Here is a 22,818-nt window from a genome sequence, read left to right as displayed (position 1 = left end):
ATTTGGAGAAGAATTTAATTCATTGACTCGAATTGGAGTTGCTAAGTTTCAACCTTACTATCCCCGTCCATATTCCAGTGGTTCATGGATGATATGAACGAAGAGAAAAATGACTTCTGAGAACAAGGACTTGATTCAGCTGTGGATCAAATAGGACACAAATCTGGCCGATCAAGAACTCGTTATTGATTAGTGTTGGAGGTGTGAGGCTTTTTCAGATTCCTCTTCTCCTCCTTATTATAGATGTCATATGAAAGTCAGCATAAATGGAACTTCAGTTGAGCTTGCCATAGCTAGCATCATAGGTTTAATCCAACCAAAACACTAAACGTCATTAAGTGAGCAAAAGTGCCCTTAGCAATAGCACTAGATTCTCGGAAAGAATCAATTGTATGGGGACCTTTAGGCAAGCTCTGGCAGATTCGCTTGTATGTTGGTACCAGTGCCAGTGATGCAATATTGGGACTTCGACCCCTTTTTTGAGAGCCTGACCCTTCTTTCATGGTACAATGAGGAAAGGTCAGCTTTGTTAAAACTAGTTTGAATTGACAAATTCGCATCACTGACACTGGCAGGCAAGTTTGTTTGCCGGTACCGGTAGCTTGCCTTAGTGTTCGTAACATCGGAATCACTTAAAAAGTGTCGTAATGTCAAGCATTACAATAAAGAAGATTTAATTTCTTGTCAAAAAAACTAAAGAAGCGCAATAGATCACCCAGTATATGCAATTTTTTGCCTAAAATTTGTCAAGTTTTGGCCCGCCCTTGTTCTTATGCTAGGAAGAATGAACGGGACAAAAACAAACAAAAGGTTTTTGGTTAAAATAAAGTCGACTTATTTGGGTAGTATTAAGCAACATAAAAATGACATAGTTGGGCCAAAAATCCTACATATTTTGTCGGAGCCTAGAAATGGCTAATCAACAAACGATTTAGCAATTCAATAGTTCAGACAAATCAACAAACAAACAAAAAGCACTAACGAGTTTTGTTTATTTTTCAGACCACCATCGTGGGTAAAGTTCTTGCGAAACTTGGTAACCTGTCTCCCATTGAGTTTGGCAGCAGCGGCTATACCTTTGGGCTTTGTTAATTTTGCGTAAGGCCACTTAGGATTGCTTGAATCATTCAGAAGAAATCATTATCGAATTTATTTCGTATTTTCAGGGGAGAAACTTCTACCGTTACCGTGAATCCAGCGTAAGTTGACTTCAAATATCTAAGGGAACAGTAAAAAAGATGACCAATTTTGAAACGTAATTTGAAATAACTTATGAATGGACATATCAAGGAACCATTAACCAAGAGTATCATATTTGCAGGCCTGTCACAATCACTGTTACAACAACCATCACCGAACAACCTGTTTTCGAAGGGTTGAGAAGCAACAGACAACCAAAAGAGAATCAAGCCATTCACGTTGATCCCAAGCCTCAGGTCCATATGGATAAAATGTCCATTGGCACACTCTCAAGGCCAGGTAGTACATGTAGTATTTGAAATATTTTAGACCTACATAACCAATACATTCGAATTTGATTATAAAGCACAAAGAGTAGTACACTGATAATGTATATGATGAATTCATTTCTGCTTTATATGTGGAAGGTTCATCCCAGGAATGGAGCAATTTTGTCTTTTCCGTCATTAAGGTCAAGCTAGTTCAAGCTTGACTTCTAAAGAATTATTTCTAGGGAAGAACTCTGGGTTGCACTTGTCTCCTACAAGAGTATTAAAGGAAAGTGCATCTTCATCTCAATTGCCCCTCTTCAATCGTCATCTCGCCAATTGGGGCTCAGATGGCCCAAAGCCAAAACACGGGATTCAATCAAAAGTTGGCGAGAATGTGGATCTGCTCCAATAAACATATCAAGAGAATAGCAAAGTTGTCATAACATCACTTGAAGACTCCGTTCACATGGACAAGAGTGCCAATAATGTCAATGCCAAATCTTCACATCGTAATCCCCGAGGAGCTTGTGGTCAAGTCTTTGATTAAACCTTGAATTTGAATTTTGCGCATTTGCTTGCTATAGATAACTAATAAACAATTTGCTTCCTTTCCTACGTTTTGGTCATAAAAGTTTCTGTCTTGGAAAGCGAGGCTCAGGAAGAATGAGCATCGCCCCGCCAATATAGTCAACCTTCAAAAGGTCCGTACTTAATTTCAATAGAAACATCAATAGCCCTGATCGGATTTTTCGGTCAACGTTCCCGTCATTCTGAGCCAATGGAAACTTCGAAGGCTGATGATCTTACTCGACATCCAATGGACGAACTTCGCATGGATTTATTTGAAGTAACATGCAAATTCTTTCTTACTACATATGCAGATCACCTGGCTGGGCATCTGTTTCTATCTCATTGGAATCACTGCCTCACCTCATAACAAATAACATATGCCCTAAAAAATATATTTATTACTTTTGATTCCCTATGGATATTTCGTTCCAATAACTGCCCCAATTTTCCGGGTTGCACTTCGGGGACTTTTTTCCAAAGTGGAGCATCGCATGGCATCTAAGTTCTCCATATAACCCCAAGTCTAATGCACTTGCTGGACGCAAAATCCGTACCCTCAGGGAGACTCTGTCCCGTTTGGAGGCCCACAATCTGAATGCAGAATTCCTAGAAGCCATTCTCTTAATAAGAAACACTCTCAACCCGACGATATCTCACCAGCTTTTCGAATGTTCCACAGAATTTTGCGCGCTAAGGTCCCAACCCCAGATTTGAAAAGACAATTCGCCTTTGACCGTGCTGACAAGCATTGGTTCAACACCCGTATCCGCCAACATGAGCACCTTGACTGGCATACCCGTCTTCTGTCCGAACTTATCCAAGGAACTCATGATCTAACCCAACACCTAAAATCGAATAAATGACAATCTGGCGGCAGCATTCTTGAGCAAAATCTCCGTGGACATTCCTATCAAATTTTATTCAACAGAAATTCAATCCATCGTAATCGACGATTTTTGAAACCCATATCTTTATTCAACTCTGACCATCCAAATCCTGCCCCAACCAATCCTGCTCAAACTACCCTTCCCTGTTGATCTAAACGAGTCAAAAGATCTCTAACTCGCTTTTCTCTTAATTGAGATCTCCCGTTGAGGGAGATGTAATGTATTATTCTATACTCTTCCTCACTCAAATCTGATCGGTGATGACGCTCCCAATGAGCAGTTCAAGCTGACCTCTCCATTGTACTTGAGTCTATGTTGTTAATGTCCTCGTACAACCTTCTCTAAAGCCAGGCCAAGGCCATTTCAATACGCTACTTTATTTATTTGGTTAAAACATTACTGCGCACGATTTATTTTCTTGTTAACCCGGAAGCTCTTAGTTCGACATTTTCGTCCTATGGGCACGTTTGGGAAGCTCTGACAAGGTTTGTTTGTTTGCTGGCACCAGTGTCAGTGGTGCAAGTTTGGGGCTTTTTGAGAAGCCGGCCCTTCTTTCACATTGCTCTATGAGGAAAGGTCACCTTTGTTAAAACTAGTTTGAAACGACAATTTTGCATCACTGGCATTGGCAGGGAAGTTTGTTTGCTGGTACCTGCCAAGTTCCAGGACGCCCTGAAGGGAAATGTGAGTGCATTGTGTTTCCGGAAGTCTATTATTTCAGATATGACTTACAAGGATTCTCACTCCATTGAATTAGAGATGTGCATCGGATCCGCCTTTTCGGATCCAATCGGATTGACCAACAATTTTCGAATTCGGATTTGGATTAGGAAGGAAAATTCGGATTCGGATTCGGTCGGATTGAACATATCGCTCGGATTCGGATTGGGAATGGAAAAAGTCGGACTGGGTTCGGATCCATCCTTATTTTTTTGGTTTGGTTTGTCACGGGCTTATCTAACCGCTACAAGGAATGTAATCCCCAGTACTATGAAATTGAAAGGTTATAATTAGTCTATTTATCACCTTTCAATCTTTACATAATAATTGGTCTACCAACGTATTTGAGTTGGCAGACCGAGCTAGTCCTTGAATATAGGGTTGATCTGGAATGCTATATGAAAAATTTGTCCAAGTCTGACTTGAAAGATGCAACCGGATCAACATGACCTACGTATTTCCTCCGAATATTAGAGGGAAGTAAATTAAACAATGAAGGAGCCCGAGAAAGAAGAGATGTGGACTTCATTGTTCTTACTAGCCTGGATTCTCGAGGGCTTGAAGGTGCTCTCAAAACCCACATTAAGCCTCTACGGTCACTAGAATTGACCCTAAATCCTGGGTTGGGACAAAGCTCAATTGGGAAAGTATGGCTTTGGAAACGTACAATATCAGACACCTTTCGTACCTTCTCTGAGTACTGTACAATCCCAACCTTTCTAACCTCTCCCAATACGGGAGCTCTCTCATATCCTCAATGTTCCTAGAAAAACATCTTTGGACCTACTCGACCTTTTGCAAACCTGCTGAACTAATTGGAGCCCAAATGGGAGAGGCATATTCAAGATTGGCCGGCTGAACAATCGACTTGTACAGAGTTAGCATCGTGATGCTATCTCTGGACTTCAACGTGCGATACGTCCAACCACACATTTGAAAAGCTTTACCCACCTTCAAGTGGATATGCTCATCGAACTTTCCATTATTTTGGAGGACTACACTTAAATCCTTCATAGATGAGACCTGCTCAATATCTTTACCTCCATTATCTACGAGTGGAGTATTCAAAGGAGTTGACTCAAACGTCATTGAGCGGAATTTCATTCCGTTCAGGGCCATATTACTCTTAGTAACCCAAGAATAGATTATTTCTAGGTCCTTTGCAAGGTTACTGGAATCATGGCCATTCCTACCCAAAACTAACTTTGTATCATCAGCATAAGAAGAGAGACTGGCAGTAATACTGAGCTTTTGAAGTGGGGCAACGAATATTCATAAAAAGGAGGGGCCCCAAGATGGAACCCTGGTGAACACCTGACTTGACATCATGTATGTCACTAAGGGATCCCTCGACCTTAACAATTTGCTTCCTATCCTGAATGAAGCTTCTTATCCAATTGAGAACCTTGCAAATCCAAAATTGCAAGATAAACTAAATTATTGTAAATTTGTTTTGAGAATGGCTTCTACCACAACTCTCAAAATGTAAGGGAAATCGAAGAACATCAAAATTAAAATTTGTGAACGGACCTACTATCATAAAAGTTATTGCTGAACTTCTAAATCTTCTACGGTCGGAGAGGAGTTAACTACACCAGAGAGGTTCCAAGCATTGTTATTGGAAAAAAGTAAAATATGTGAACTAGGTCATGTGCATAATTACTCGAATAAAATCATTGGATGCCACGGAAATACAAGCAAGGATCGCGCCGAACCTATTGAGTTATCACTTATCATAATTGTGTGACAATCTCACACAAATAAAGAAACCCAAAAATTTCAGAAAGTAAGAAAAGGATCGAAGTATTTGATGTCTTTACAGTCAAAATTAGAAAAAAGGAATCAGAATACCTCTGGATATGAAGCCTGTAAATTAATAATTGTTGCACCATTTTGATAACAGAATTATATTCAATGGTACAACAATTGTAGCATATGAAAGGAATAAGTTATGGTATTCTTTTAGGATTACAAAAAACGACATTTTTGCAACAGGAAAATTATATTTTGACTAAGGCAATTTCAATAAATCTCGAATTTATTGGTCGGATTAAGCAAATATATCTCAGATTCAGATTCGGATTGGGCAGAGGTCTCGGATTCGGATTGAGCAGAAGTTTTTATGATTCGGATTCTGTCCGATTGGGAAAAAATTCTCTAATTCGGATTACAAAAAACAATCACTTCAGTTCGGATTCGGAGACCCTGTCGCATCCGATACACAGCTCCACTTTATAACCGTTTAAAAACCTGTCAATGAAAACATTTGCGGTTTTAATTGATTAAATCTCTTATTACTGATGACTTGACTTTATCTCGCGCAATCTTACTATTTGGTCAATAGAACGTGTTGGAACATCAGTCCAGTTTTAAGATTATATCAACTTCTTATTTTGAGGCTTTTTTTACTTCACCACAATAATCAATATGCTGCTCATGACAAATGCGAATTTCATTGTGTTACGCCTTAATGAAAACTTACACCTGCTGGTGAAACCTCCAAAAATGTATAGTTTGAGCAAAGGCAGGTATGACAATGAAACAATTTGTGGTAGAGCAATTGCTTCTATTCAGATTACGCTTGAAGGGAAGAAATTGAGAGAATATCTGCTTCCCATAATTTCTAGTAATTTCTACATAGAGTCTTCTCTTCGTGCCGACTCCCTTCAGCAAATTGAGAGAAAACATTAAGTTTAAGGTGCAAATGACCAAAACTCTCGGCTTGAACAGAGTTGGTCAAACGTAATTAATCGCAATGATATGTAATTTTTCTAAAATAACAAATCACAATGACAGTGATCTTTGAAAAATGATAACAATCACGAACCATCATCTTGCTTCCTACTAAAAACTCACAATTAAAATATGTTGATCTGAACTAGGTTTATGGAATGACTCAATCATCTAAAATCATTCAAGCCATAGAAGCGTCAAGCGTCAAGAGGGAATTTTGATTTGTTGGCCTAAAATTACGTTTTCATCTGAAACTCGTGAATTATGGAAATTTACCAGTCTTGCAATTTTTTTTTTGTGTGTGCGGACTTCCTTACCGCTACCGGGATTGGAATCCCAGCAGTTCAAGACGAGAAGATTATTTATTATACTTGACTTTTATTTATATATATTATTTGATCGACCAACGAATTGGAGTTGGCTGATTTGGCTAATCCTTGAATATAAGGTTGATCCGGAATTTTAGTCAAAAACTTGTCCAAGTCTGACTTAAATCTTGCAACTGGATCAACCCCTACATAAACCCTACGAATATTTGAGGGCAGCAAATTGAACAATGAAGGAGCCCGAGAAAGAAGACTACCCATCCCTGTATAGAACTCAGGTGATTTAATTAGGAACAAGAATTTCCAGTGGTAAAAGTTGTTACTAAGGAAAGGAGATGTGGTGTAATGGTCGAGGCAGTCTCCTAGCATGAGAGAGGTCCCCAGTTCCATTCTCGTTCCTGAAGGATATTTTCAGGCCCTAAATCCAAACTCAGAGAAGCAAAACAACCAGATATACACATAAACTTGTTAGTGATGTAATGAAACACAAAATCTAGGGAGGTTGAGACTTGGGGTTGGGAATTGACATTTTCAATACATGACTTCAAAGTGAAAACACATCAGATAATCTGGCCACAATGGCGCTTTTCTGATTGCGCTATTGTCTCGCCATCTAAGAGTCAAGCTCTGAGTTAAAGAAAGCGGCTGGTCAAACTCAAAGAGGCGATCCTGGCAGGGCGTTGAAAAAAGAAAGAAGCCCCCCAAAATGCAGGGCGTTTCTTCTGCTATCTCTTTTTTCTCCAGGCTATCTCACCCTTGCCTGAATCAGTAAACAATCCGACTTAAAATCCATAATTTGTTAAATGCATTAATTTGCATTTGACAATGAAAATGACCAATTGAAAACATCAGCCTGACCTGATCCATCTTTTCAAAACTAATGATTAGACAAAAAAAATGTCCATATATCAAGCAGAGGTTGGAGAGGATTACACTTACCAGTTTTATTCCCATTGCCTTGGTTCAACTCTTTCACACATCCACGGATTGATACCCCTGGCACGTACATCCTAACAGTCTTTTGCAATTTATGCTCAACATTGAAACAACATTTTTTTTGAAGCTCAGTGTTATGTTCAAATGTGGTGGCAGAACGTTGATAGACAAAGGAAAAAAGCTTTTTTGATAGATTGGTTTGTCCTTTATTGTGGGTTGGTGTGGGAGCTCATATGATTTGCATTTTTTGTTTTCCATTGTCAACTTATCCATTTGCTTGATTTCGTAAGACTTGAGTTTAATTTGATTGTCACATCACGTAGAAATCAATGCAGTTTGGCAACTAGTAATAGACATGTCCAAGTGGGGGTCATCAACTTTTTAAGCTGTCACCATATACCGTTCAAAGGGCCAGTCTGTTGAAAACTAGCTTGTTTAAAATTACAAATTTGGAATCACTTTGAATGAATTTGGCATTCAACTCCATTCAGTTTGATCAAGGAATGGTAAAGCTGACATGCTCTTCCACTTTTATAAGCATTATAATAATAATAATAATAATAATAATTTATTTACGGTACACAGACAGATGTCTTGAATGGATTCAAGGCACAAATAGATTTACACAATCACTTGAAAGTGAATCTGATCAGTAATTGAGTTTAAATTTGGTGATCGATGATACAGTGGTATTGAAGGTTGGTCTGGAATGCTTTGGAGGAAGCAATCCAGGTCCTCTTTGAATTTGGGGAGAGGATTTTTTTTCGACAAAGATGACCCAAAGGGAGGAGGGCAGTTTGTTGTAGAGTCTTGGGCCTCTCTCAAGAAATGAGTGGCGCATGATTAATTTAGCAGTCGCATTCTTGTAGTTCCCATGAGGTTGGATACATGTAACATGTTCATTGTCTCGTTGGACGGAATTAATGTCGGTGCTATGGGCAGCTCATGGATACACTTAAAAGTATATAATATGGCATACCGTTTGTGTCTCCTTTGCACACTGTACAGGGGTAGATGCTGAAGTCCATCCCAATAGGAGAGTTTAGTCATTCCAGTGATTTGCTGAGTGAAGCACCGGAGTCTACTCTCCATTTTGGATAGTTCGCCAACAAGATATGGGCTCCCAATCTATGAGGCAGAGTCCAGATGGGGCTGTATGATGGATTTGTAAATGGTAACCATAGGTAACCTATCCCTGGTCTTGAGGGTGCATAAGGCCCAGCCTGCCATCTGAGCAGCTTTAGTTACTCTTCAGGATGATGGAAATTCAATATTCACCTCAGCAAGAAGGTAACACTAAGGTTTTTGATGCAAGAGAATCTCAGCTCCCTCAATATCTAAGTAATGTGGAGGGAAAGCCAATGAGCCTATGACATGATCTGGAATTTTTTTTTTTTTTTTTTTTGCGGACTTCCTTACCGCTACCAGGATTGGAATCCCAGCAGTTCAAGACGAGAAGATTATTTATTATACTTTACTTATTTATATATATTATTTGATCGACCAACGAATTAGAATTGGCTGGTCTGGCTAATCCTTGAATATAAGGTTGATCCGGAATTTTAGTCAAAAACTTGTCCAAGTCTGACTTAAATCTTGCTACTGGATCAACCCTACATAAACCCTACGAATATTTGAGGCAGCAAATTGAACAATGAAGGAGCCCGAGAAAGAAGAGAGTTTGGACTTCATTGTTTTAACTAGCCTGGATTCTCCAGGGCTTGAAGGTGCTCTCAAAACGCACGTTAAGCCTCTACGGTCACTAGAATTGACCCTAAATCCTGGGTGGGACAAAGCTCATGAATGCTTTTGAAAACGTACAATATCAGATACCTTTCGTACCTTCTCTGAATACTGTACAATCCCAACCTTTCTAACCTCTCCCAATACGAGAGCTCTCTCATATCCTCGATGTTCCTAGTAAAACATCTTTGGACCTGCTCGAGCTTTTGCAAACCTGCTGAACTAATTGGAGCCCAAATGGGAGAGGCATATTCAAGATGCGGCTGAACAATCGACTTGTACAGAGTTAGCATCGTGATACTATCTCTGGACTTAAACGTGCGATATATCAACCAAATGTTTGAAAAGCTTTACCAACTTTCAATTGGATATGCTCATCGAACTTTCCATTATTTTGGAGGACTACACCTAAATCCTTCATGGATGAGACCTGCTCAATGTCCTTACCTTCATCATCTAATAGTGGAGTGTCTAATGGCGTCGACCCAAAGGTCATTGAGCGGAATTTCATTCCATTCAGTGCCATGTTACTCGCACAACCCAGGAGTAGATTTGATCTAGGACTCTAACAGACAACCGGAGTTCTGACCATTCCTACCAACTACCAATTTTGTGTCGTCAGCATAAGAAGAGATACTGACATTACAACTACCAAGCTTGTGAAGCGGTGCAATGAAGATAATGAAAAGGAGAGGGCCCAAAATGGAGCCCTGAGGGACACCCGACTTGACATCATGTATGTCACTAAGAGATCCTCAACCTTAACTAATTGTTTCCTACCACAAATGAAACTTCTTAACCAATTGAGAACCTTGCCTTGGATCCCAATCTCATGGAGCCTGTTAACTAAAAGGCCATGATCTACCTTGTCAAAGGCCTTGGCAAAGTCGAGATAAACTACATCGACTGATTCATGGCTCTCCAGCCCCTCAATAACCTGCTCTATATGTTCAATCAGTTGGGTAACCGTGCTAAAATGTGCTCGGAACCCATGCTGGCTAGGAGGAAGGACTTCATGAATATCAAGAAATTCAACAAGTTTGAACTTCATGATCTTCTCAAACACCTTCGCAATATTCGAAGTGAGAGAGATCGGCCTATAATTACTGGGGAGTGACTTATCTCCCCTTTGAAAATTGGAACAACATGAGCTACTTTCAGAGAAGAGGGGAACTTGCCCTGGTCCAAGATGCAACGCATCAAGTACGAGAAAACAGGAGCAAGAACCAGTGAGCATCTCATCAGAAACTGAGATGTCACCCCATCAGGGCCAGGGAGCTCGAGAGTCTCAAGTCCCTGATGGCCTCTAAAGCGTCCTGATCTGTGACTACAAGATCATCTAAATGCTCACTTGACAAACCTTGCCAGTCCGAACAAACTCATCAATAGAGCAATGGACTGTTGCTCCTAAACTCAGTGGAGTTGAAAACACACTAGTGAACTGATCTCCAAGTATGTTCGCCATAGACTCTACATTGTCTATGGCTTCCCCATCGACCTCAAAAGGCCCTACAGGGTGTTTGATCTTTCTCTTAGAGTTTGCATAAGAGAAAAAAGCCTTCGGATTCGACCTCACCTCTTGAACAACTCTGCTTTCCTTGTTCAACTGATCTGTCTCAATGGAGCCTTAATTCTACCTTGGATTAAATCCAACTTTCTTTGAAGGCTAGCCACAACTACTGGATTCAAATTGCTCTGGAGCCTTTTTGCTAGTTTGCAACTCTTTTTGAACAAATTCTTCCTATACTTCGGAATTTTAGAATGTGTCCCGCCCTGTGGAACACATTCAGAGATTGCTAGAGTGGAACAGACGTCCTCAAAAACTAGAATCATTTTGTCTACGGCTACATCTATGGACGATTCATTTTCAGCATTGAAATGAGATCAAGCTCCCTAACCTTTCTATAATCACGGCCAATGTTCATCTTTGAATTTGAACTTAGCCAGACCGACCTTTTTGGCCGGTCTTACTCTAGAGCACGCCGGCTTTTGAGTAATGGTCGACCCTATCTCGAGAACATGATGATCTGACAGATTACTAGGCGTCACATGGACATACTGGATCAGATCAGGGTCATTGGAAAAGACCAAGTCGAGAACGCTATTCGCTCTGGTGGTTACACAACATGCTGAGAGAGATTGCGCAAGATCGCAAATTCCTCCAGCTTTTCGAACGACTGAGATGTCGATTTCGAAATGGGAATATACCATCAGGACTAACCTCCACTCTACAACGCTAGCCGGAAAATTAAAGTCCCCTACAAAGAAAACTCTCGAGCAAACTGCCTGATCCAACTCATTTCCAGTGAATTTGAGAGCTGACATAAAAGAGCTTACTGAACAAGAAGGGGGTCTATACATTGTTACAATAGACAAATCAAGCCTTTGGATATGACAAACTAAGACCTCTACTTCTCCATTCGACATTTGTACATGACTAATGTGCAAATCATTCCTAACGTATAGGCATACGCCCCCATGTGGGAATATGGGATTATCAGGGCGTATCCTATCACAACGAACTAATTTGAAACCAACTATGGTTAGTTCTTCATCTAAGACCCCTGGCCGAAGCCAGGTTTCTGTTATAGAGATGAATGAAATCTCTCTCTCAACGGCTAGTTCTTCTAAGATCTTAACTTTTGTGCTGTCTTTTTGGAAATAAGACAATGCACATTCAAATAAATCCTTTTATGGGCAGATAGCCCTTCGATGGACTAGAGCTATCAAGTCTTTGACTAGGCTCTCTAACCTTAAAAAAATCCTGTTTTTGGACAAAACTAATTTTAGGTGGAGGATAAGAGAACCTTTGAGGAGAGGGTAAAAGGTGAGGAGAAGAGGGAGAAGGAACTCTGGCCGCCACCTGAGCATACGATCTAAAAGATGCGTGGGGCTCATGGCGACCAGAGGGAGGCTTAGGGCTACAAAGTTTGGGAAGAAAAGAGGTTAAAGGAATTGAGGGTGAGGTTGTAGGGAGGGAGGGGAACAAGGGGAGGGAAATAGGGAAGGAGAGAGGAAGGGGTGGGGTAAGTCTGTTGAGAGACTTGACAACGAGGTTGAGACAACTGCTGTCTCTTCCTCCTAGTGCCCCTGAGATGGATTTGGGATGAATTTGGATCCATTTAGTTTCATGTTGCTCTCGTTGACCCATTTGTATACATTATTAAGGACCTCTTGGACATGGGAGCAATTTTGGTCATTTAGACCTTTGTCATTCATGCATTGAACAATTGGATGGAGTTTTTCACAGGTTTATTTACTGAATCAGACATGTGGGTTCTCAGGGGGAGCTTGCCTGGGAGATTTAGGAAAAGCAAATGCCTGCATTCTTTGACTTCCTTCTTTTTTGAACGCTATGCCTTACTTGCCTTTTGGGTTTTACCCACAGTAACTCAGAGCTTGACTCTTAGATAGTGGGACAATAAAAGGACACTAAAGCAAGGAAGCGCCACTTTGTTGTGATCACTAAACCTTTCCGCCAAGTAAGGCCTAAAATTTTGTTGTTGAAATTTTGTAATATCAATTGTTGGCATAAGTAATGTTCAAAATATGTGACTAATATGATTTTCGTAACCATTGATGGTATGGGCTTCAAATCAAGCATCTAAATATACTAAAATGACTTTAAACATGTCTTAAAGCACAACAACTGAAAAGTGCTTATTAGGTTTTCATAATAAAGAAAGAATTTGCTCTTAACAAAATCAGTCAATACTTATTGCAATAATATTATCTGCAGAAATTGCTTGAGAAATATCTTGACCAGATTTCAAGTAATTTGGTTAGCTCATTTTCAAACTATGGTTCTTGCTCTGGGAATGGCCCTCAATCCAAAAGTAGACATACTGTAGCTCTGAGTTACATATTGTTCTTTAACTCATTTGGATACTTCATAATCATAGAATATTATATCCTAAGTGATATGACACCTGCCTTATTTGACTATTTTGCATATTTTGGATGCTTTTGTAAAAAAAGGAGTCCAAAGTTCAAATCGAGATCTAGTCCACTGTATTTTGTATTATTCTGTACCCCTTACATAATGCCTGCCTTTTATGCAAATTTCCTACTGAGTGGAATTTTTAAACTCTACTAAAAGATAACTCATTCATTTTTCACCATTGCCTGATGTTTATTGTCAAATGTGTGGATTAAGACAAAATGATCAATTGTCCATCCCAAATATTCTAATATGTTAACATTTATGTACATCTACTTTTATTGCCTATTCCATACATTTCTTTTACATTTTGTCAGTGTAAGTTCCTCATCAATTTGTAAAATTATTCTTGTTGATTTTCTATTTGTGGGTGTTTTTAAGCCAGTTTTACGCAATATTTCACAGATTTGAAAAACGATTTGATTGTTCTTTATCAATTTGATGTTTCTGGGTATTTCATTTATTCTTCTGACTTTCAAAATCAATTCAGAAATATCTAATATATGGACGGAGTTGTATTTCCAGGAGATTATTATTTAATTAAAAGCACTTAAATATACTATGTAGTATGGATAATATTATTTTATTGATACTAGAGTTACTGTCTTGATTCAACGCAATGGCCTAACTTGGCGGTCAGGGGAAAGCCGTGTCGTTTCCTCTCTTTAGGGTCCCTGGACAATAGCACCATCAGAAAAGCGCCATTGGGGCCAAATTATTGCGATTTCTTTTCACCTTGAAGCAATATATTGGTTACATAAATTTATTGGAAAGAGATCAGACAACCGGTAACTGCACCATCCAAATATTTCTTTGATTTCTGCTTAACCTGAAAATCAACTGAAAACTTTAGGTCTACAATAAATTACCAAAAAATCCGTTTCCTAAAGCTTGCAATGACCAATAAAAAGCAATTAAAACTGCAATAGGTGTGAAAAGCAACATATGTAAAGTAGGTTTTCAATTAAAAAAGGAAAATACGCATTAAGATTGGAGAAAACGTGCATAAAAAGTGTGATAATGCACACTGCAAATTCAGTTCTGTTCCGATCTTCAACATGACTCAATTTGTCAAGACCAGTTTGTTAGCTCTATTAGCTCTCAGCCTGAACCCGAGATATTGTGCCAGTTATACTCAACTAGCTAATCAATCATTTTCTATACATTCAAAGGAGGTAAGCCATTTTCATTTTTAGTCTGAAATAAATGTGTGAATTGGTAAATGAAGCGCACGGACACACCCACTTTATTGTTCTACGACCATAGTCCATGTGTTGATCAAATGGTAGATCCACCTTTTGTCGTCAATTTCATTGCTTTCATTTATTTGCGGCATTTGACCCTAATCCGAAAAATGGTATCGTTCCAAAACCTCATTTTGTATATTTCTTTTAGTCAAAAAATGGATAGAAAAACAAGAAAACTTTTGATTTCAATCAACCCTTCAAGTTCAAGTTTTAACCAGATTCCCCTTTTTCAAAAAGAGCTTTTCATCTCTGAAGCTGGGAAATGTATTCCCATTCGCGGTACGGAAGCTCGCAAAAAGGGCCAGAAAGGCAACACATCGAAATTTAATCTGCCTAGTTAAATTTCCATGAAAGAAATGCGGACGACAAATTGCGTAGAAAAGACTTAAAAGTAGTCGAAGCAATCGACTTCTCTTTCCTTGCTCCATGGGCTTCCCGGCTCTCTCCCAAGGAAGTTTTAAGTGATTTTTCGAAACTGCTCTCTAACCAAACCGACAACCAAGGATTTGCAACCATAAAGTTGATTTGCTACGGCGTCGTATTAAGCCTTGATTTGGTTAATTGTGGAACAATCATGTCCAGTCTGAGGAATTCTGCTCCGAATGGAAAGAACGAATGGCTGTTCTAGTTCCATTGACCAAAGTGAGGAATAGACTTCTCCCACTATTCCTTGATAGATAATAGAATGGAGTTATTTGTTTCAAAAACCTTTTAAACAAACGGTAAATTCCCCGCGTTATCATCTCGTGGCCAAAGGTGCAGAGGCCTGGCCAAATAAATGCAATCATTTTTCATGATTTGTGGCAACATATGGACATTAGTAAAAGGTGTGTGTGGAGACACTTAGATCACAGAGCGTACTTGCATGAATTCCTGGAGCTTTCCACTTCTCTAAACATCTCCCGTATACTTGATATCCTTTGATAACATGCATACAACCTATTAGTTACTAATATTCAACCTAATACTCACGAATTTCTCCACTGCCTTCATATTGTAGGCTTCCATCAAATTCAATGGTTCAGAAATAAAAGGACCATTTTCTCGACCAATTAGAGCAGCGGAGCGGCTGAGGGCAAACCCGTTGGGGTCAAGGGTCCTTAGGAACCAAGCTCTTGAGAAAGAAAATAACCTTTATGACACTGCCGAGGACGACTACTACTATGATGATAATAGTTTTACTTACGGCCAAATCGATCTGGGCAATGGGAACGAAGATCATCATATCCAGGGATCGCCATTTGTAACCTTGCCAAAACTGCCGTTTCAACCTGACAACAGACTTCAAAGTGGATATTTTGATCCACACTATCATCTGCCCCACGAGACGTGAGTATCTTTCATCTCCTTTTCTCTCACGATCCTTCTTTGACGCAAATTGAAATACCTGTGGAAAATCTAACTCAGATTTGAGTACAAAGTGTGAATGTGGCGGTGCTCACTCGTGCAGTAATCTCTTCCCTACTCGTGTTCTAATCATCGAATAGTTGCCAGTTAATTGAGAATACCCGAAGTGAAAACGTTACCCCTTTTAGTTCACTTCAATGGTGACCCCGACTTGAGTGAACTCAAGAAGTGCTCGTTTTCCGGTTCCCTCTTTTTTGCTCATCATGTCTTTAGGGGACCAATTGGTTCAAGAGGACTCCTTAAAGGTGGAAACGGTGTCGATAAAACTTCCGGGTTTTAGGTCAACGGAACTACTTCTTTGGTTTGGTCAGGCCGAATCACAGTTCGCACTGAGGTCTATCACCGTCGATGAAACCAAATTCCATCACGTAGTAGCCTCTCTGTACCAAGTGACGGGTAAGCGTGAGGCTGACATTTTTGTTTCCCCACCGCCGACCGGAAAGAAGTATCAAGCTTTGAAGGATCAACTCTTGTCCACTTTCTCGCTTTCGTCGTATCAGCGGGCCCAGCATTTGCGGCATCTAGCTCCGCTGGGGGATCGCACCCCGTCCGAACTGATGAGTAATATGCTGGCTCTATTGGTTGATCATGCCCCCTGTTTCCTCTTCAAGTCGATTTTCATGGATCATCTACCAAAGGAGGTCAGGACCCAATTGATCGCGGTTTTGGATACCACAGCTCCTCGAGAGTTGGCTCTCATGGCTGATGAACTAATGTTGGTCGAGAGACAAGAGCTTTTTGCAATCTCAGCAAAATCTAGAGTGATGACATCCCAAAAACCGTCCCGTCGAAACACTTGGTGCAAATTTCATCAGCGGTACGTCCCAAAAGCCTACAATTGGGAACAGCCTTGTACCTTTGTTCAACGCAAAGCATCGTCTGGTCACCGAAATGCCCGGCTGAACAACATTTCGGGAAAAGAGGAAACCGACTATCAATAATGGGTGTTGGTGGTCGGCTGTTATTTTTCAGAAATAAGTTGAATAATCAATCATATTTGGTAGACTCCGGAGCCCAAATTAGCATACTACCTTTGTCTCAAATCTTGAAATCAACCAGGGTGGGTTCCCCTTCCCTTGTGGTGGCCAATGGTTCTACTATTCGTGCTTTCGGTTGCACCTCACATACCCTCATTTTGGGGGGAAGAACGTACCGGTGGAACTTTTACTTAGCCGATTTGAATCAGGCCATTTTGTGGGCGATTTTCTCCGATCTAACAACTTGATTTGGCCAACCATCGTCTTTTTGATCCCATCTCACGTAATTGTGTGAAGGGTCATGTTGGTAGAGCGGTGGCACCTTCATTGACCGTAATCCAACCAGTTCCACCTGGCCGGTATGATGTACTTTTGGATAAGTTTCCCGAACTGCTTACACCGAATTTTGCTGAAGTCGTTCCCAAACACGGAGTGTTTCACCACATTCCGACTACAGGACCCCCAGTTCATGGCAGGGCTCGTCGCTTATCCTGTGAAAAATACAAGGCAGCCAAACAGGATTTTAAAGTCACGTTAGACCTGGGGATTGTCCGCCGCTCTGCTAGTAACTTTTCATCCGCTCTTCACGTCACACCAAAAGCTGATAACTGCTGGCGTTTGGCTGGAGACTACCGTGCTCTCAACAACAACACCATCCTCGATAGATACCCCGTTCCACATATCCAAGATTTCGCGGATGGTCTCCATGGTTCGGTCATCTTTTCAAAAGTGGATTTAATGAGGGGTTACAATCAAATCCTCCTCAAGATATTTCCAAGACAGCCGTCATCACGCCGTTTGGTCTGTTCGAATGGCTTAAGATGCCGTTCGGTCTACGTAATGCTGCACAAACATTTCAAAGAATGATGGATTCTGTCCTAAGCGATGTTCCTTTCCTGTTCGTTTACTTGGATGATGTGCTGGTGGCTAGCCCATCTCAGAGTGATCATTTAGTGCATCTGAGGACTTTATTCACTCGTTTGTCAAATAATGAGTTGGTGATTAATCGCAAGAAATGCTTGTTTGGGGTTAAAGAGATTTCGTTTCTCAGACACTTCATCTCTTCGAACGGCATTGCTCCTTTACCTCAACAAGTTCAAGCCATCAAAGATTTTCCACTTCCGGAGACGGCCAACAAACTCGGAGAATTTATCGGTATGGTGGGATTTTATCATCGTTTTATACCGGGTTTAGCAAGTGTTTTGGCTCCACTACATGGCGTGTTGAAGGGTAATCCAAAAACTCTTCAAATTACGCCCCAACTTCAAACACAATTTACTCTCGCCAAAGACAAATTGGCAGAAGCGACCATGCTGACATTTCCGCGGTCAGGCACGTCATTAGCCTCGACTACGGACGCATCGAGCGTGGCGGTAGGTGGAGTCTTGGAACAACGCTGGCGAACATTGGAGACCTTTGGCATTTTTCTCAAAGAAGCTGAAACCCCCGGAGGTCAAATATGGTACGTTTGATCGGGAACTTTTGGCTACCTATCTAGGTATACGCCATTTCCGACATTTTTTGGAGGGCCAAGATCTCGTACTCTACACTGATCACAAACCTCTCGTATTTGCCTTGGCTAAAACCAGTGATCCCGTGTCAAACCGACAACAACGGCAGCTCTCTTTCATATCCGAATTTTCGACCACTATCCGTCATATTTTGAGGAAGCATAACCCGGTGGCAGATGCATTGTCCCGAATTTCAAACATTCACAAGGCCAGTACTCCTGAAGTTCTATTTGGTGCCCAACAGGCCGATCCAGAGACTCCCTTATGAGGGTCCTTTTCTCGTGATCTTGCGGACTTCTAAGCACTTCATTTTAGACACAGATTGCAAACAAAAGTCGATCTCGATTGATCGTTTGAAACCAGCATATTTAGACAAGTCAATGCCGGCTCCTTATGTCACCCGGTCGGGCAGAGTTGTGATCCCCCCAGACGATTATCGATCCGAATGAACCCGGATCTGACCGGGAAGATGCGGCGGTGCTCACTCGTGCAGTGATCTCTTTCTTACTCGTGTTCTAATCATCAAATTGTTGCCAGTTAATTGAGAATACCCGAAGTGAAAACGTTACCCCTTTTAGTTCACCTCCATTGCAGGAACATGATCATTTGATTTGCTTGGTATTTTGTTGCAGACCATCTTGGCAAAACTTTTTGCGAACTGTGGCAACTTGCCTTCCTTTTGGTTTAGTGGCTGCTGCCATTCCCTTGGGATTTGTCAATTTTGAGTAAGTTCCAGCTCTTTGGGTCAAAAGTTTACATAGTAAAAGAAGTTCACATTGTAGTATCAATTTTCTTTCCAGTGGAATAACCTCAACTGTTTCATTAGATCCTATGTAAGTTGAATTGATTTTCAAATGACTAGAGCGGCACAATATCGTTGTTTCTTGAGAGCTAAATATTGAAAAATATCTTTTGAACCATCTCTTGATGAAAATGTGAAGCAATAATGTCAAGATTGTCAAAAATTGTCATTAATGCATTATGAAATGAAGTGCAAATTGAAAAACTTTGAAATTTTAAGAATAATCACCTTCGCAACCTCCTAGTTTGAAAACTGCAAAATGACATTTTTTGACCTTTTGAAATCGCCCGATATTCTGATGGTAAAGCAAAAATCCATCAGTGATCAGGAGTTACGGTGTGATTTTGTGGCCAATTTTGCGATCCAAAAATATTTGAAACCGGTTTTGAAATCTGTATCAAATCCGGTTCAAATTTTGTATGTTCTGGGTGAAGTGATTGACAAAATTAGAGAAATGTACGTATTGTTTATGGATACTTCAGTACACATTTAATCAAGCCTTCAATAGAAACTTCGCCAAAGTACACTAAAAGGTTGATTGCGCCAATTAGGAATTTTCTTCAAAAAGAATCGCAAATAGAAACCATGGCCATGGTTGGGAAAGCTAGCAAACAAATGATCCTTCGATGGATATTTCAAGAAACAAGGTGTATTTCGAGACGCCTCTCCAATTCCAGAACTGTCACAATGACTGTTACAACGACAACTACCGAAGAGGTTGAAGGGGGGCCTGTTCCATTCCTACCTTTTAGAACATTAACAACTACACGGCCAGAAGGGGAGGAAGTCATCAGCGTTCAGCCAACGGATCTACTCTATCAAAACCAAATTCCCATTGGGTGCTCCTCCACATCAGGTAAGCTTTCAAGAGAGTATAATGAGTTCATTTTTGTTAGGAGTGGAAAGCATATAAATTCCAAAATAGCGAAATTTGTTTTTTTTTACTTGAAACATCTAATAGAAGGAATAATCTCAAGGATATTTGAGAAACATTGTTTTTTAGAAATCGCTTTGTTTACTGAAAGTAAAAACAATGTGCTGCTATGCGTATCTGTTTTTTATTGCATTTCTTGATTTGAAGAATAGCTATTTATTCAATACCGGTAACATTTTTGCGTGTGATTATGAAAATGAAGCTTGAAGAAAGTAATACAATTTTGTCGACTTGGCGTTTTCATGCTATCAAGTTTGAAGAGAAAGGCAAAAGCTTGTCAGAGTTCCAAGTTGTTGATCATGCTGCATTTTTCTGAATTCGAACTTGACCAAACTTAATGCAAAAAATATTGGCTTTGAAAACCCAGTTTTCTTTTGTGATATTGGGTTTCCAGGCCATAATTTTGGCTGAAAACAATCAAGCAAAATTTGATTCATGGAAGTTTATTGTCCCATTACTTGTGGTGGGATATTTGCTTACCAAGCATTAGTGAAGAGACTGTCATGAAAGATAGTTTCGAAGAAGCTACATGAACCATTCCTTGCATGAATAAATTAATTGGAACTCTATTTTAATCCCTTCACAAAGATCTCCCACGCCTCAAATATACGAGTGACCACTAGAGATGTAATGAGCCAAGAATTTTCGGGCTGGGCTGAGCTAAGAGGAAGGTGGCTCATTTCGAGCTGAGCTGGGTTGACAGTTTCCAGCTCACGAGCTGGGCTGGGCCAAAAAAAAAACAGGTTTCGAGCTGAGCTGGGTTTATCGGGTTGATATTTCGAGTCAAATCTGAGCTGGGCCAAATCCGAGCTAGCCCATGTCTGGGCTGAGCTATGTCTGAGCTGGAAAAACCAATAGACCTATTGGCCAATCTGGTTTCTAGTTCTCGTGTCAGGTAGCACCACGAGCTTTTCTTAACCCAAACTAGGTGCTTAAAAAGGCCAATCAAAGACAGAACATAGAGTTCCTTTTAGACGATGGTACCATTCAACGAAACAAAAAACAGTCTCACCTCGGACTTGCATTTATAGACGACAAGATAACCTCTCGAGTAAATTCATGCCAATGATATGTATGTACTATTGACATAATTGAGACTTTTTGCCTCCCTCCCTTGAGCGCTTCAATAATTTGAATTTGATATGCTTTCACAACTCGTTCAACGTTTCAGTACCGAGTTTGTGTAAAGTTTTGAAAAAAAGGAGGTACATGGCATGTTTTTGCCGTACAGACTTTTTAATCACCCTCCAAAATATACAGATAGGATATTTCGAAGTACAAGTCAGCTTCAATAATAAATTTACGATTTTGTGATCCAAAACGGTTTGTGGTTTATTCCTAAAGAGCGAAAACTAAATTTGATTCGTTTACTGAAATTCCTTTTTGTGCACGTATGGGCTTCAACTTTTACTTTACGCTTTTACTTTACCTGACAAACACAATTGATGATGCATGATAAACCCGAACGAAAGCCCACTGAAAAACCCACTGCACGTGGGTTCGACGCTTACCTTGGACCAAAACGATCAAGAATAAAAAGTGTTCCAAAGGTCAGTAAATACTAATAGCATTTCGAAATATTCAAATCAACCCAAGCCGCACTCACTTTGAATTGTTTGCAAGTCATTTAAAAAAAGATTTGTGACCTTTCTTTTATCAAGGTTTTATTGCGGTTTCACCAAACTCTCGTACTACATAAGGAAAGATGGAGTACCAGGCAAAATCATTGAACAAGTAGCTGAGTAACAACCAAATTGTTGATTGCAACATACCATTCATTGTCATGCATAATATTTCCTCGGCTTGTCTTTCAGTTAAAGACAATTGTGTCAAACTGATGTGAGTTGCAGTTGAGCTCCGTCGAGTTAGGTCAGGGCTGAGGCATGGCCTCGTCGATTTCGAGCTGGGGTGAGCCAGAGCTTGAACCCAGCTCTCGAGAACATGAGCTGGGCCGACATATAACTCGACCTTTCGAGCTGAGCTGAGCCAGAGTCTAAACCCACCTCAAGGTGGTCTGGGCCAAATACGTTTCAACAGTTCGAGTTGGGCTGAGCTCCGGGCTAGCCCAGAGCTCAGCCTGTTGTCGAGTTTCGAGCTGGGTTCCAGCCCATTACATCTCTAGTGACCACTCAAAATTTGATAGTGACGTCATCTTCCTTTCCTCGTCCCAATATTATTTAGGAAAAAGCAATAGCTATTGATGACCCTCCCACATATCTGACCCATTTTGGACTGAGTTAATAAAGCAAGATTTCCATAGGGAATTGTTCTAGGTTGCACTTATCTCCTTCACCTGTGTTGGTTGGGAATGGATCAACATCTGATTTGGCTTTCGTCAAACGCCATCTTGCCAATTGGACTTCGGTTGACCCAAAATCAATGAACGCGATTCCATCTAGATTGGACGATAAAGTGAATCTACAGCGAGAAGGCAAAAACGTAGATGTTGTAATGCCACTTGATGACCCACCTCACGAGTATAGCGTTCAAAGTGGTGTCAACACTGATGCAAATATCGACAAACCATCCCACAGAGGAGTGGTAGAAAAAAAATATCTTTGACTCAAACATGTCTGAAAAATACCCAATATCTTAGATTTGAAATTGTTGCCAAATAAATGATAACAAGAGCAA

At 40.3% G+C, this 22,818-nt stretch overlaps 2 protein-coding genes across 6 annotated transcripts in view; both read left to right on the top strand.

Moving 5' to 3' along the window:
* Window positions 1-2,042, top strand: part of LOC131893318 (uncharacterized) — a 6,778-nt gene extending 4,736 nt beyond the window's left edge. The window contains exons 3-6 of the mRNA XM_059243316.1: window positions 1,003-1,098; window positions 1,167-1,199; window positions 1,322-1,479; window positions 1,694-2,042. Of these exons, the coding sequence (XP_059099299.1) occupies window positions 1,003-1,098; window positions 1,167-1,199; window positions 1,322-1,479; window positions 1,694-1,863 (457 nt within the window). The 3' untranslated portion in view covers window positions 1,864-2,042. The remainder of the gene's footprint in view (window positions 1-1,002; window positions 1,099-1,166; window positions 1,200-1,321; window positions 1,480-1,693) is intronic.
* A 12,316-nt stretch (window positions 2,043-14,358) lies between these two features.
* Window positions 14,359-22,813, top strand: LOC131876854 (uncharacterized). Of its 5 annotated transcripts, XM_059222363.1 has the most exons (6): window positions 14,359-14,481; window positions 15,554-15,882; window positions 19,081-19,173; window positions 19,249-19,281; window positions 19,928-20,106; window positions 22,445-22,813. In XM_059222363.1, exons 1-6 carry the CDS (start codon window positions 14,365-14,367, stop codon window positions 22,744-22,746), a joined length of 1,053 nt encoding a protein of 350 aa, XP_059078346.1. In that variant the 5' UTR covers window positions 14,359-14,364; the 3' UTR covers window positions 22,747-22,813. The 5 variants fall into 5 exon arrangements, 2 of the variants coding, with proteins under 2 accessions (XP_059078346.1, XP_059078348.1); XM_059222365.1 differs by lacking the exon at window positions 19,249-19,281; XR_009372822.1 differs by lacking the exons at window positions 14,359-14,481; window positions 15,554-15,882 and adding an exon at window positions 16,052-16,356.
* Window positions 22,814-22,818: the final 5 nt, after the last annotated feature.

Source organism: Tigriopus californicus, chromosome 2, assembly GCF_007210705.1.
Source record: "Tigriopus californicus strain San Diego chromosome 2, Tcal_SD_v2.1, whole genome shotgun sequence".
NCBI classification, from domain to species: domain Eukaryota; kingdom Metazoa; phylum Arthropoda; class Copepoda; order Harpacticoida; family Harpacticidae; genus Tigriopus; species Tigriopus californicus.
The sequence above is the reverse complement of the archived record's forward strand: the minus strand, read 5'-3'. Positions and strand labels throughout refer to the sequence as shown.

Excerpts from the sequence above, each read along its gene's own strand:
- LOC131876854 (XM_059222363.1), top strand. The coding sequence starts at position 14,365 with ATGACTCAATTTGTCAAGACCAGTTTGTTAGCTCTATTAGCTCTCAGC. Across the intron at positions 14,482-15,553 it reads TTTCTATACATTCAAAGGAG|GCTTCCATCAAATTCAATGG; the intron begins GTAAGCCATTTT and ends TTCATATTGTAG. Across the intron at positions 19,174-19,248 it reads TTGGGATTTGTCAATTTTGA|TGGAATAACCTCAACTGTTT; the intron begins GTAAGTTCCAGC and ends TTTTCTTTCCAG.